Below are 15,930 nucleotides of genomic sequence, written 5' to 3' on the forward strand. Positions count from 1 at the left end.
CTGGCTGGGGAATACTGGATTTATAGGTCATTTTTCTGTCTAAACATACATAGGATTTTGCCTGTAGGGAAACCAGAAAAAGAGAAGCAAAGGCCACAGTGTCTGCAGCAGAGATTTTAGATTTCCCCACTAAAAGTCCATGTAGCTTACAGCACATTTGGACTGTTTTTTATTAAAGATTCTTCATAACAACTTAGAGGTGGGCTCTGATTTTCTGACCCTCCAGCAACAAAAAGAATGACTTTTCACACCAGTAGAGTGGTGAACTACTTACGATTTTTGGCAGAGGACGGGGTCTTGGGAGAGGCAAAATATTTCTGGAAAGCACAAACATTGCTTCAGACGTTTCATTTTTTTCTAGAATCACTTCTTTTCATGAGTAGTCTTACAGCCTTTCCACACCACGCATTTATTGAGCATTCATGACCCTTCACTCATGGTAGTTTGTGGGTAATTCTGCTATCCTCCAGGGCTACTCCCATGGTTGGCAACCATTTTAATATGACTGTGAGGAGGACAAAATTTCCTGCATGAGCATTTCAACCCATGACTTTACTGAGGCTTTTGCTTTCGGAGTCTTTGGATTACGATAATCTCCTTTACATTTTAAAAGTTTCTTTCTCTGCCTTTCTGTATGTTCCATTATGCAACCACAAGATGGCATTATTGTGAAGGATCGTGCAACTGCACTAGGCTTTTATGTGGCTTTCAGGGATCACAGAATCACATACCAGATTTTCCTTGCTGGGGGAAAATCTGCTAAAATGTTTGCAAACCATGGGAGAGTCCCTGGTGGATGATGGCATCATACTAAGCATCCACAAACTATGATGTGGGAGGTGCACAAGTATTTGTACAATTCCGCTATGCCACAGACCACCTGGTGGTTGTGTATTGAAACACACAGAAAGTCTGAGACCCCCACTGCCCTGGGGAAAAATGTGTAAAGGAGCTGATCTTAATTCCACAAAGAAACTTGAAGCAGAAGTGTTTCTTACAGTCAATGGAAGATAATACCCTACAGGGGAAGGGGTTTTGGGAACCGGGATGGTGAGGGGCATGGCTTAACTTTCCTCATCTGGAGGGTAGTAATCCCAGTATAAATTGGTGCTGTGTGTGCTTATTCCAAAGCAAATAGGAAGATAACTTGTACTACACAATGATTAGCATGACATGTAGTTTGACTTACCAAGTGAATTTGAACTTGGGTGTCCCCATTCCAAATTGAATATATATGTTCCACAATCCCATACTCGATGCTCAACATGCAATGTCTCTGCATATGAGAGACTGCTTAGCTAATTTCAGAGATTTTAAAAATAAATTAATAACTAACCTGTCTGGTTTAAAGGACTCTTTGCCTGCGCTGCGTTCCTGAAAGTGTCCTCCAGATAGTCTCTGGACTGGCTTTGGCAGAGGAGGCTTGGAAGTCCTTATGGAGAACAATGTCAAAACAATCTCTGTCCTGGATCCAAATGGCTGCATATTATACATTTCCCTACTCCTGATGCGGCTACTGGTGCTGCTATAAAATTTATGGTGTAAGGCTGGAAGAAGCACTGGAGGAATGAAGCCAGGATCTCTCCCCTTTCACTCACACCTTCTGGGTTCCAGCTGTGTTTGCAAAACATTTTTTACTAATCTGCTAACAGAGATATCTGTTCCCATTGCTAAAAGAACAATGCCAATTGCAGTCATAATCATTAGTAATGCGAGGGATTTGTGCAGAAACATCTAGGAAAAGAAAAGTACATACTTTATAATTAGGTAAGGTAAGGGTTAAGGTTCCCCCACACTTATGTGTTAGGTGTGTCTGACTTTAGGGCTGGTGCTCATCTCCATTTGTAATTTATAACTAAGGCAATAGTAATTCACAATACAATAGGCATACTGAGGGTAGAATTTTCTTGGCAGTTTCTTGACAGTTAGCTCTACTGAATTCAATGGCACATACTTCTGAGAAGACATATATAGACTTGCACTATGGAAGAACCATTTAAATCAGTCAAATGTAAGTATAACATTCCTATTTCATTTTAAATGGATTTATGAATGATGACTTGCACTGTATCCTAAAGGGTGTTATTGAAGCAATAGCTGACTCACACATCACAGCAAACAACCCTGCACTGTTTCCATTGAGTTTGGATTTTTGCCCAAACTTACCAGTCAGAAGATCTTGTACTTTCATGGCCAATGTAGTTTCTGTGCTTCCTGCTCCCAGTGGTTCCCACAAGTGAAATCTCTTTCCTTCCCCCATTGCTCCTATTGGGCCTCAGCAGTCTCTGCCAGATTTGAGACAGATTCTTCCTCTCCTCCCTCCCAAGTGTGCTTGCATCTCTGCATGGCGCCCCTGCAATGCTCTCTGCCTCCAAAGGCATTTTAAAAATCATACTAAGTGCTTTGATTCCCCGCTTCTCCCTCTCTGCAGTTACCCACTTTCTCTGAGTTTCTGAAAGTCATCAGGGAAATGGGCACATCACTTGGCTGATAGAAATAAAGCAGGGGATGACACATGCATCGCAAGGAAGCTGAGGGTAGTAGAGGATGGGTGGCTAAACGGCCACTTGTGTGGCTGCTCTTTCCACAGGACTCATATTTCCATGCCATAAAGCGGAGAACAGACTGTTGATTCTCTCTGTGGTGTCAGATAATGAAAGACACCACACAGCAACGCCACGACAGGGCAACAAGGGTAAGAAATCACCATGGCTTTGTGTGACATGCAAACCCTGCCAACATCAGATGTATGACAAGGGACCACACACAAGCCCGCTCCTCTACTGCAGGCCGAGGACTAACTCTTCTGGTATTAATCTTTCTCATAGAGGTTACTTCCAGTGCATGGCAGCTGGCATGGGAAGAGAATGCTGGCATTTACATTTACAATGCTGGCTTGTGAACTACTTCTACAAGCTTTGGCCAAATTCTGTGAATCTAGATTACTGGAAAGACATCTTATTCAGATATTCTCATAATAGGAAGAGAAGAAGGTCTTGAGAGAAGTCTGTTTGGCATATTTCTTAGAAGCAATGATGCTGAAATAGGTTTGTTGTTGTTGTAGTTATTTGCAAAGTCGTGTCTGACCCATCACAACCCCATGGACAACACTCCTCCAGGTCTTCCTGTCCTCCACCATCCCTTGGAGTGTACCCAAGCCCACACCCACCGCCCCAGTGACTCCATCTAGCCACCTCATGCTCTGCCATCCCCTTCCTCTTTTGTCATCAATTGTTCCCAGCATTAGGGTCTTCTCCAGTGAGTCCTTCCTTCTCATTAGGTGGCCAAAGTATTTGAGTTTCATCATCCCCAGTTAGCACAGCCCAAAATTTCAGTGATTAATTACCTGTTTAATGGAGGAGATGGCTTTTCCTGCTGAGAAAACGAAGTGCTGATTATTATTCAAAACTTGTACGTTAGATGCCCTTTTTCTTATGGAATATTTTCTAGCCTAATCCTGCATATGCTCTTTCCTGCCTTACAGGGCATCATGGACAGCCAGACATGAATTATCAGTGAATCAGAACATCTCTTTCCTGTGAAACTGCATATGTAATTTATATGTACAACAAAGAAGTCAAATAGCTGGTGTCCATTCTAAAACCAGTTAGGGTGCCAGTTAAGGCCTCTTCACCCAGAGGTCAAGAAGTCAGACTTAAAGACTGTAGTGTCCTTGCTAGACATGGCCTCAGAGTGGTGCCCACCTGCTTTGAGATGGAGAGCCTGAGATCAAAAGAACAAAGGGAGAGCCATGCTTGAGCTCAACTCTGTTAGTGAATTCCATAGTTTCCATGTCATACAGAGCCAGTCTGAAGAGAAGCCACCATCAGCTGTTGTTTGCCTGGCAGCCAAGGTTACACTTCACAAACAGTCAGAGATACTCTGGCTTGCTATGGATTGTTTTCTGGGATCCCAGGCACCTCTGCAGCAGAAATCTTCAATTCCTCATTGCCTACATCAGTGCCCTTTCCAATTCCACATCAGATTCCCAAATGTATATATGTATGTAATATGAATGAGATAACAGTTCAGAAACATTAAAAAAATATTCAGGATTTTGTGCAAGTTTGAAGGAGCCCAAGTCCACCTCTTTGCTAGTTAGCTGGCATAGCAAAATTCCACTTTTGTAAATGCCCTGTCAATTTCATCCTCCACTCTGGCATTACAGAACAGGGGATCAGTAAAGATATGCAAATCTCAAGACAGAAATGAGGTGGATGGGCAAACATATGCAAATGTCAAGGCAGAACAGTGAGTGGGATCAGTGAATGCATGTAATTTGTATAATTGCAGTGAATGCAATTATACAAATGTCATAGCTGCAGACTTTTAAAAGTATGCACAAACCCCCTCTCCCTGAAGGTAATTGAAAAGACAGATAGTGAACACATTGAGAACACTGTCTAGTGGCCTTTCTTCTTGTTTTTGAGGGCAAAGGAAGAGAGTGGATGAGAGTAGCCCAGCAAGACCATGAAGAGTGCCAGAGGTTTTTGTTGCTCTTGAAGGATAACTGTCTACTCATTCCAGACAATTCATGATGAGGCACCATACCAGATTCTGATAACATGAGCCACTCTGAACAACCCAACAACAAGTCATGGGTTCCCTGGGTGGCTTATTTGCAGAAGCAATTAAGATGAAAGAAATACTCCAGGTTTGGCCATCACAACAAGCTACCCTGAAGCAGCCCACAGTGGTGATCACCATGGCTTATTAGGGTAGTGGAAACTAGGTCACTGAGTCCAACCATTGGTCCATCTAATTCATTATCATTGACACTGAGTTTCAGTTGTTCTCCAGGTTTTCACACAGGATTTTTTTCCTGCTCTGCCTGGACATGCCAGGAGCAAACATAGAGCCATCTGCATGCAAAGCATATGCTTTGCTGCTAAGCCAGGCCCCATCCCAATGGAAAGGGGCTGATGCCTATGACCACAAAGACACAGTCCCTGAGGAATATTGGGACGAATGCTGCCGCCGCATTCTGCATTCATGTGAAGAGCAATTTGCAATAGGTGAATGGGTTTCTCATGTTCTCTGCATGCAGAAAGCATTTCTTGTCATCTGTGGAAAAGGATGCTCCTGCACAGGTGAGAATTGTTCCTTTGCACTTGTGTGTGTGTGTGTGTGTTTATAAAAGTATACACGAGCTTACCTCTTCTTCAGGAATTTCATAGACATCTGGAAAAAGAGAGATAATGTTATGCAGAAACAAAAATAAATATCCACATGCAAACATGAGTGCAGGAATGATTCGAAGAATAATCAATATAAAGTTTCAGTTGTGGCTGTTGTTTTAATTAATGCAGTAAACTGTACACATCTGCTCAGAAGTAAAAACCATTGTATTCATTGGGATAATTCATGAGTAAATGGGCATAGGACATTTTGAGAGAATGTTTGAGAGAACATTTGATACTCATAGATCATGTTAAGAATAAGAATTAATGCTAACTGGGTGACTTTGGGCCAGTCACAGACTCTTAGGCCAACCTATCTCACAGGGTTGTTGTTGTGGGGATAAGATGGATAGCAGTAGGAGGAGAATGATGTAACCTGCTTTGTGTTCATAAGAAAAAAGTGGGATATAAATCAAATAAATTAAGATAAGTCAACGGAAGGAAGTTTGCAGAAGAGCAGGTTGCTTACCTGTAACTGATGTTCTTGGAGTGGCCATCTGTGCAGTCACACATATGGGTTCTGCACCTGCACAGTGCCTTTGGCCGGAAGATGAACAGCTAACGGTTTTTGGCGGGAACTCCGCTCCCCCTCCCCACTAGTATTATATAAGGAGCGGAGTATCTGCCATTTTCCAGTCTTTGAAAGACCGACGCTCCCTTAATAAAGTTATTGTCATCATGGCAAAAAAAAAAAAAAACCCCAAAACTTCAGTGGTACGACAAATATCTAAAGAAATCCTAGCATCGAAGGGAAGGCAGTCAGACCACCCATGACACCAAGTGGGGTCAGAGGGTGGGTTGTGTGACTGTACAGATGGCCACTCGAAGAACATCAGTTACAGGTAAGCAACCTGCTCTTCTTCGTCATGGCCTCTGTGCATCACACATATGGGTAGAATAACAAGCTTACCCAAACTGGAGGAGGGAGGTGTCATCAACAAAGAACAGAAGAAAGAACAGCCCTGCCAAAAGAGCAATCTTGTCTGGCACAGACATCAAGTCTATAGTGTCTGGTGAAGGTACACGGGGTAGCCCAAGTGGCAGCTCTGCAGACGTCTTCCATCGGGACTTCCGATGCAAAGGCCGAAGAAGCAGCAACAGCCCTTGTAGAATGACCTCTTGGAGTAGATGGTAAGTCCAATTTAGCTAACTGGTAAGAGAGAACAATTGTATTCACTATCCATTTAGAAAGTTGCTGGGAAGTGACCGGATAGCCTCGGTCATGTTCCGAGTATTTCACAAAAAGTCTATTGGAGTGTTGAACAGATTCAGTCCTGGACCTATAAAAGGCTAAGCAACGACGAACGTCTAGCATATGCAGAGATCTCTCTATCGGATTTGAAGGTGTTGGAAAGAAGTCTGGTAAAACGATTTCTTGCTGCATGTGAAACGAAGTAGCGATTTTCGGAAGAAAAGACGGATCTAGCCGTAGAACTACCTTTTCCTTATGAAAATTCAGAAAAGGGGGTTTTCCCTAAGGGCACAAAGCTCAGAAGAGCTACGTGCTGAAGTAACTGCTACGAGGAAAGCAGTCTTCCATGAGACAAGGCGTAGATCAATTGTTGCCATGGGTTTGAAAGGTGGCTGAGTCAGTGCTTGTAAAACTACTGAAAGACTCCAAGTGGGCATTAGAGGCCTTATTGTTGGATGGAGGTTACCCAATCCTCTCAAAAATCTTTTAATCAAAGGTTGAGAAAAAATGGAGAAACCTTGTACAGTTCCATGGTAGTAAGAAATCACTGCTGTATATACTTTTATGGAAGAAGGTTTAAGTCCTGACCGGTGCAATTCGAAGAGGAATTGAAGAATCTGCTGAACGGATGCCGGAAACGAGTGAGATTCTGCAAAGCTCGAGAATTTACTCCATTTCACTGCGTACGATTTTCTAGTGGATGGCCTTAATGCAGATTCAAGAATATATTGCAGATCTGGATGTAAAGTTTGTGAAGTAGAGGTAGTAGGGATTGCCGGTGGTGTCGACACTGGTGCAGCACATATGGTTATCGGATCCTCCAGGCAGTCAGTTTCAGCGACAATAGGTCTGGGTGTTGGATCGTGCCTTCCCTCTGGGTAATGAGATAAGGAAGAAGAGGGAGTTGGAGAAAATCCTCCCGAGAGATGTGAAGGAGTGTTGAGAACCATGGTTGGCATGGCCACCAGGGAGTTATCAGTAGCCCTGTGGCCCTTTCGTGAATGATCTTTGCCAACACTCCTCTCATGATGAGGGGGATTGGTGGGAAAGTGTAAAAGGCCATGTTGTCCCAGCGAATCTTGAAGGTGTTCCCGGACGACCCCTGTCCTATTCCCGCTCTGGAACAATAGTTCATGCACACCCTGTTCTGTCGGGTGGCAAACAGGTCTATGTCTGGTGGACCCCAGAGGTGAAACAGTATGTCGCGAACCCGACGGTCTAGTTCCCATTCGTGTGACCGCGACATATGTCTACTCAAGAGATCTGCTTCTACATTGTCCGTGCCTGCAAGATGTACTGCTAGAAGAGTGCTATCTTTCAGTATGCACCAGTCCCAAATTTGTATCGACAGGTGGGCTAGTTTCGGGGACCAGGTTCCCCCTTGTTTGTTCAAATAAAAGACCGTAGCCATGTTGTCTGAAGTCACCTGGACAACCTGGTGAAGAAGTACGTCCTCGAACGATTGCAGGGCTTTGAAAACAGCAAGAAGTTCCAGGAAGTTGATGTGGTTCCTGGAATCCCGGAGACTCCACACCCCTTGGGTACGTAGGTCGTAGCAAATGACTCCCCATCCGAGAAGAGATGTGTCGGTACCGAGAGTCACTGTAGGGTACCAAGGTCGAAACGGGACACCGACATTTAAATTGGCTGGTTCTGTCCACCATAACAGGGACTGAAGAACGGAGGCCGGGAGCCGAATCCGTTTGGTAGGTGGATCTCTCTGTGGTTGGAACATCCCATTGAAGAATAACTGGAGAGGGTGTAGCCTGAGTTGGCATGCAGAACCATGGCGATGGATGCAGCCATGTGTCCCAACAGGCTCTGGATAGATCGGGCAGGGACAGTCCTTTCTTGTCAAATCTGAGAGATGCACCGAGCGATAGCATGCTGTCTGTCTGAAGGAAGAAAGGCTCTTGTCAACGTAGAATCCAGCTGGACTCCGATAAAGTTGATTGTCTGTATAGGGAGAAGAGAAGACTTCTGTTGATTAATAGAGTCCAAGGTCTTGTAATAGAGCACAAGTAATATCAACAGCAGACGAAAGTCCTGCTTTAGTGTCGGAAACCAACAACCGATCATCAAGGTACGGGTATATTCAAATTCCACATAGACGAAGGTGTGTGCAGACAGGGGCCATACACTTCGCAAAAACTCTTGGTGCGGTGGCTAATTCAAACGGTAACACCTTGAATTTGTAGAATTCAGAGTCTACCGCAAAATGAAGGAAGCTCCTATGACGTGGATGTATTGAAATATGAAAATAGGCATCCTTCAAATCCAGCGAGGCGAACCAATCCCCTCTCCCCAGCAACGGAAGTATATTTTGGAGCATGGTCATCCAAAACTTCTTTGGTGTTATGAATCTGTTGAGAGCTCTCAAGTCCAATATGGGTCGGAGACCCCCATCTCGTTTCGGGACCGTAAAATATCTGGAATAGAATCCGTGGAGTCCTTCCGATAACGATAAGGGACGAACAGCTCCTTTAGTAAGGAGTTGGTGAATCTCATCCAACAGTACCAACAAGGTCGGTGTAAAACGGATAGGATTCGGTGATGGAACAACGTCGATAAGCCGTGCTGGATGATGGATAACACCCACCCATCAGATGGACTCCCAAGTGGAGAGCCAACTTTTCAACCGGTCCCCAAATAAAAAAGGGGAGGGTGAAGTTGGGAGGAGAAGAAAGGCTCACTTGTCGTATCAGCGCTGTCGCCTATCCATGTCGAAGCGGCAGCAGTCCTGCTGGAAGCGCTGGGACGGTTGCTGTCTGTGGCGTTGCTGGCGTTGATGTGGTTGTTGTTGCTGAGGTTGGAATTGTTGGCGGTATTGCGGGCATGACCATGACCACTTATGTCGAGGCTGGGATTGCAGTTCCATACGATGGGCCGTCATTCTGGATTCATGGATCTTTTTCAGTTTACTATCTGTCTTCGCATTGAAGAGACCGGATTCGTCAAACGGCATCTCCTCAATTCTCCACTTCATTTCTTCAGGAAAATTGCAATTACATAAAGGCATGTCTGCGGAGGGAAATGGCACCGACAGGCGACCTCGAATCAGAGTCAGCATGGTGCCTCGCTGTGGAAAGCTGCTGCACCGCCACTTGCATAGCTTCCTTAACAAAGGTTTTTGCTAGCTCGCCCTGGTTTCCTGGAAAGGTGTCAATGATGGTGTCTAGGCGCTGCATAAGAAAATATTGATAGCGCGCCAGGGTCATCTCATAATTTGAAATTCGTAAGCCAAGGCCCGAAGCTGCGTACACCCGGCAGGCGAGGGAGTCAACTTTTCTTCCCTCCTTATCGCGAGGCGAGGTGTGTCCACGAGCTTCCTGGCCCTGAGAAGATTCCACAACAACCGAGTTCGGCTTGGGGTGACAGAGGATGAACGGGATGTCCCCCTCCCGAACCCGATACATGGATTCATATTTGCGTGAAGTCGGTTGTGGGTGGGCCGGGAAGTCCCATGGCTGAGTCATTGCCTGCCGCAGAGTCGTAATGAACGGTAAGGCAATAGAGGTGGATCGTTTGCCCCTGACCACATCATAAAAATGGTCTGTGCTCGGTCCCGGTTGTTGGTGGGCTTTGATGTCGAGCGACCTCACCAGTCTGGCCATTAACTCATCGAAAGAGATGTATGGTTCTTCAGGTGACCCTGGGCCTTGCGAAGTAACTGCTGCATCTAGTGAGGTCAAGTCAACCTCGGACTCATCAGATTCCATCCAGTAAGGAGGTGGGGCACTGGAAGAGGAATCTCCTGGCGACTCCGATCTGCCACTCTCTCTAGATGGAGCCTTCGAGGCATCTCTGGGTGTAGAATGGAAACGATCCCGAGGAGCTGGTGGTGAGGATCATCCCCTGGAAACTCTTCCTGTCTCGGAGCGGAGAAGTATCTGGAATGGTACCAGTCATCGGATCTAGCATGCAAAGAACGGCTCCTGCGGCTTCTTGAAGGAGAGATGGCGATGTCGGTATCCAGAGGGACAGGCGGCATTGGTGTTGGTGACTAAGCTCTTGGTGGGAAATCTCTTATTTCACCATCCGAGATGGAGCCACGCTGTGGGTCCAGAAGGGGTTTGGCTGCCGGTTGGCGTGATGAGCCTGGTGGAGTAACCCTCATAGCCGTCTGGATGATCAGGACTGAGGGGGTTGGTTCCATTGCCGGAGTCGGGATCGAGGAGGTCGCCGAACCCGAGTGGCGATGCTTTGCATGCTCGGGATTCCTCGGCTTCTTAACCGGCTTGCCAGCCTTATCTTTTTTGGCCTTCTTATGCACAGGGTGTTTGTCCGGATCACTGAGCTTCCTCTTCTCCTTTTGTTTCCTTGGTAGGGAAACGGGCTGATTGGCCATGCTAGGAGCACCTTCTTCAGAAGGGCGTGAGGGCAGAGCAATGGAGGAAGAGGCCAGGCATTGCGGCAGGTCGGCCAAAGTTGAACGGCCTTCGGGTGGAGCCACAGTTGTGGGAGGCTTAGCCACCAGCCGGTCTGATTGGAGGAGAGCCTGGTCCCACAAGAGCTTGCGGAGGTGGTTCTCCCGATTCTTCCTTGCCTGTTTGGAGAAGGCCAAGCAGTGGCCACATTTATCTGTCCTGTGCCCTTCCCCCAGGCAAAGGAGGCACAGGTCATGCGGGTCCGCGGCGGGCATTTTGGAGCCACACTTTCCGCACTTGCGGAACGACACCCGTTGCGCCATCGTAGAAAAAGAGAAGGAGATAGTAAAGAGAAAGAATAATATTTTTGGTTTTGTTTTTTGTTTTATAGGAACAAGAGAGAAAAAGGTGAAAAGCAAGAACTAAGTGAAAATACTAACAGTAACAGGAACAAGGGAATACTAACTTGGTAAGAAAAAGGGAAGTTTTTCAACAAGCGAGAGGTAAGTAATGATCTAAGCAAGAGCGAAGCGGCATGAGGCACAACGAATGGTGGTTGCAAAGACTGGAAAATAGTGGATACTCCGCTCCTTATATAATACTAGGGGAGAGGGGGAGTGGAGTTCCTGCCAAAAACCATTAGCTGTTAATCTTCCGGCCAAAGGCACTGCACAGCGCAGAACCCATATGTGTGATGCACAGAGGCCACGACGAAGAAGAAAAGTTTCTTAAACTCTTTTTGCCCTTTAACTGTCTGTACTTCACAAAAGTCTCTCCAGAGGGTAGCACTGAGATAACTGTACTTTACCTTCCATTTTTCAAGAGAACCCTGACCTCCTGAAGAAGTTTACTTTTTGGGAGGAATGCAAGGGGCAGTAGGAGAGAAGGAAGGAATGGGACCGTTGGATTCCAAATGTTTGTGTAGTTACCTTAGGAAACAAGCTAATATTTATTATTTATGTTACTGATATTTTATCTACTTTCTAATTTTCAGCAGTTTCTTGTATGTAATCACATTCTATATTCTTTACATTTGCATATATCATTTTCTAAAAGAAAAAAGTGGGAAAGTTATTCTTAGAGTTGGGAAATTATTCTCAAGTAGTTGAAACGTTCTGAGAGGACAAATTATTTTTGAGGATTTTATTTAGGTAAGCTTAAAGATATTTCCCACCTATCTGACCACTTACAGGTGTTGTTTCTCTGCATAAAAATATTTATTTATGTAATTTCTATGCTGCCTGTAACCATGATTCCCTAAGGGTGCAATACGATGCATGTTTAGACAAGACAAAAAAAAGTCCTACAGTTCCCAGCATTCTCCACCCAGTGTGGGCATTTCTTGCAGGATATTCATTTTTCTGTATAAATGCGCAAAGAACTCTCCCTGAAGTGTCATGCAGCAAAAATTATGGAACAGGTTCAAAATTGGTAAAAAGAAGCAAAACTTGCATAATGCAAGTAAATATTAAAATGTTTCAAATTGCAGAAACTGCAAAAATTAGATGCCTTCATAAACTTTAGAAACTTGCCAAAAGTGTGTAAACAGACTGGAATTTTTATTTTTATTTACTTCTGGCACTAAAAAGAGTGGGCTTGCCTTTCTGAGAAGGCATCCAAAGTGTGGCGTTTTATGGAGGATATCTACAACTGGGCTGCTACTACCAGGAAGGCCCTTTCCCCGTAGCTACTTGGCAGATCTCCCTAAGACACCATGTGGAGAAAGACTGTTCAAGTCCTCAGAGTCCAACCAGGCATATTTGGGAAGAGGTGATGCTGGCTCCAAGTTGCTTAAGGGCTTTAAAAATGAAAGCCAATGCCTTGAGGTAGGCCTGGAACAGTCCTTTAGGGTACAATCCTATGCAGGCATGGATGGAAAAAGGCTGCCTGGCTGGATGGGGGGGAGGGGAGGGGCAGTGCTGTGGGGAGCTTTAGGGTGTCTTTCTCTCTAAACACACACAGGGATGTGCCCTTTGTTAGCTGTTGGGTTTTATAGGTATTTATTGAATGTGTGCTGTTATATTTTAATTACTGTAGCAAACACCTATATATTTTTATACTGTAGTTTATATGACTTACTCATTTTCTCCACAAAACAAAGGCCCAGTTTAGAAATGTGACCACCCTGCCATGAAGGAGTGCATAGGCCTGTCACTTGGGAACAGGCACTCTTTTAAAACAAGATAATATAAAACATTGATCACAATGGAAACAGAACACCAAACTGTTAACAGATTAAGACTGGAAGTGAATCAATCTTTTTAGGTGGCTACCAGATAAACAAGTTTTTAACTTGGTGGTTAAGTGCAAAGGGAATAAGTGTGGGGAAGGAGTTTCAGAAACTAGGTGCCTCCGCAGAGAAGCCTCTGTTTTGCTAGTTACAAGGCTCAGCTATATGAACTAGTGCTTTGCAAATGGCATCCACATGGCCGCCCCAATTCCTGCAATTGCAACTGCTTGAAAAAGAATCAGCATGCATGCTGGTTGATTCCACATAGTTCTGCGGTACATCATGTAAATGTCTGCTTCTTCCATACATTGTGAATTCCCTGTTCCAGCTGCATAATACACTACAGAATAACACCAGTTTGCAATGGTCAGCTATGGTGGAGATAACAAGAAAAACAAATCTACCCAGAACAGCTTTGGGGTACTCTGGACAGAATCCAGACTGATCTAGTCAATATTTGGTCCTGACTCAAGTCCTGCTGATTTCAGTGAGAATAAAATTCAGCTTACTTAAGATGGATTCAATGAATTCTGTCTTGCTTTGTATGCTTTCCCCCTGAACTATGATATTATGTACTGGCATTTGGCTTCCTGTTCTACCCTGTCCTTGAATGTTATGATTCCATATGGTGTGGAATAACTAGGTAACCAAGTCTCCTGACTGTACAATAAATTATTTCAGAGGTGACAAATGAAAGAAATCATGGGGAGGCATGAAATTATTAATCTCCACTAGGGGGTGCTGCTTTATTTGAAACCCATATTGGAAGACCACATGATTACTACAGATTTCTAAGAAATCAGAAGGACTACATGGATGTTAATGTACCTGGAAAAAAACTCTTCTTGATTTTACTTGTTTTCACACTGCAACCTATTTCCTCTAGTTGGAAAGAGCAAAGTTATCCCCCCAAACCAGCTCTGAGTATTTAGTTTCCTTCACACACGTTAGGGCCTTCCAAGCAGCAGTTCCGTGAATGTTCCATCAAGAGGCCTTTTCAGTTTTCAGTGAGTGATTTGACTAAACTTCTGCTGGAAACTGAGCTGCCTTATCAAGGAATGACATGAGGCTAGACCAGCTGCAAAATATACCGGATCTGCTGGGTGCTATTAGCTTTGAGAATCAGATAATCACATTTTTAAAAATCATGAGACACTAGGATCCATATGCAAGAGCATGATCTTTCCGAAGCAATAGAAAATATGCTATATTTTAATGTAACCATTTTATAAGCTGCTAAAATCTCCAGAGATAAGGCCTTGCTTCTCACATATCTTGAGAAAAGCAGCGAGGGTGGGAAAAATATCATCTGATGTGTATGATGTGTGTATGATGCAATCCCACCCTCCCCCTTTTCGGGGACAAACCTAGTTCTTGCTAGTAATTGTCAAAATTGTCACAAAATATTTTTATGGTGGCTATTTAAAGGTGACTACTTACAAAATGGTATTTAATAGATAGAGAATATCCCAGAGAATTTCTGTGGAAGTGATGGGAGTGTCCACCCTAATTTCCTTCCCACTTCCTTCTTCCCTTTAAAAAAATGGCCCAGAGACCTGCACAGGCTGCCTCTGCGAGGTCATGAACTTTCCTCAGGGAGAAGGAAAAGGGATGTGCTGGGCAGTGAGAAAGGAAGAAGGCTGGGGAAGGTGCCTTGCACTATATCCAAATAGTACCCAAGCCTCCTTCTGTCCTCCTCCACACCACTTCATCAAGAAGGCCACAACTGGCTGTCTGGAGGAAATGCAGGCAGGATACAAGTTGTGGTGCCGCCACTCTGCCTTGCTCTGAGCACTGGACCCACATGCACTAACTGCCATATATCAATGCATCACGTTTCCACAATATTGTCATGATACTGCAGATTCTTCATACCTAATGAGGAAGGTGGCTCAGGAACAGGAGGCAATACTGATGAGCTGGAAGGGTCGAGTTTTGATGTGGGCTTGATAGATCTGTTTACTGCTGGAGCTTAAGACGACAACAAAAATACAGACATGTCATGCTAAAGCAACATAAAAGGTACATAGAAATGTCAGTATGTCACAAAAAGCACAAAAAATAAAATCACTTTTTGAAGTCTGTATCTCATCAAAAGGAAGAGATGTGCAAACTTAATTTAGATGCATACATCTGATAATGAATTCGTTATTTCTCTCCTTTAGGACAGTAATCCAGTCCTACATGTTTGTCAGGTAATGTGCTGCTCACTCAGCTCCATAAAGCTGTGTATAGAAAATCTCAACACTTACGTTTTAAAGGCACTGGAATGTTTTCTTCTGTGGGTTTAATGTAGTTGTCTTCTTCATCATCATCATCAACAGGTACAACATAATCTGCCTGGGAGAAGATGCAGAGATTACAGGGTATGATCCACCCAAAGTCAAATACTGTCCCTCAACTAAAGTGTAGAGTTTTAAGCACATACTTAGATTTCTTTCTTGAAATGACTGGGATTTAAAATGCTTACTGGCTGACTGCCTTACGCCCATGGATAACAAGCCCATCCTTGGTGACATTACAAGATTGCAATAATTGCCCCTGCTTTAAGACCTTTAAAGCAGAGGTGGGCAACACATGGCCCATGGGTGGCATGCACTCCACCAACCTGCTTTGTGGTCCATGGTGCCCCCAAGTCACCATCCCCAGATTGCTGCTGAATTTCAGTGGCAAGGCAGTAAACACTGCATTCCACTTCAAAACAAGGCATGTGAGGGGCATATACCTCCTCTGAATGCAAATTTGCACTCCCCTTAGGGCTTCTGAGAGTGCAATTATGTATTAAAACAAGAGGTGTGCTCCAGCAGTGAAAATGTATCTTTTCTTCCTGCAACACTTATTTGCCCTCAACTTTAGGAACAACTTCAGCTGTAGGGGGAGATATGTCCTGTGGTCAATTCCAGGGGAAGGAGTTTGGCTCCTAGGCCCTTTGAAATTGCCCTTCCATCCAAGAGAACAAAT

General features: G+C 44.4%; 1 protein-coding gene across 8 annotated transcripts in view; it reads right to left on the reverse strand.

The window, feature by feature from the left end:
• The window catches only part of BLNK (B cell linker), a 140,164-nt gene that overhangs the window by 26,004 nt on the left and 98,230 nt on the right, over positions 1-15,930 (reverse strand). For 5 of the 8 annotated variants that reach the window (XM_044420707.1, XM_044420705.1, XM_044420711.1 and 2 more), the window contains 6 exons: positions 15,222-15,309; positions 14,845-14,940; positions 5,156-5,181; positions 3,347-3,375; positions 1,337-1,432; positions 275-317 (listed from right to left, as the gene is read on the reverse strand). In XM_044420707.1, coding sequence (XP_044276642.1) covers positions 275-317; positions 1,337-1,432; positions 3,347-3,375; positions 5,156-5,181; positions 14,845-14,940; positions 15,222-15,309 — 378 coding nt within the window. The remainder of the gene's footprint in view (positions 1-274; positions 318-1,336; positions 1,433-3,346; positions 3,376-5,155; positions 5,182-14,844; positions 14,941-15,221; positions 15,310-15,930) is intronic. The other 3 variants (XM_044420706.1, XM_044420709.1, XM_044420708.1) reach the window with 3 other exon arrangements.

The sequence above is a fragment of the Varanus komodoensis genome, unplaced genomic scaffold, assembly GCF_004798865.1.
Source record: "Varanus komodoensis strain SLA01 unplaced genomic scaffold, ASM479886v1 scaffold11, whole genome shotgun sequence".
Lineage (NCBI taxonomy): Eukaryota > Metazoa > Chordata > Lepidosauria > Squamata > Varanidae > Varanus > Varanus komodoensis.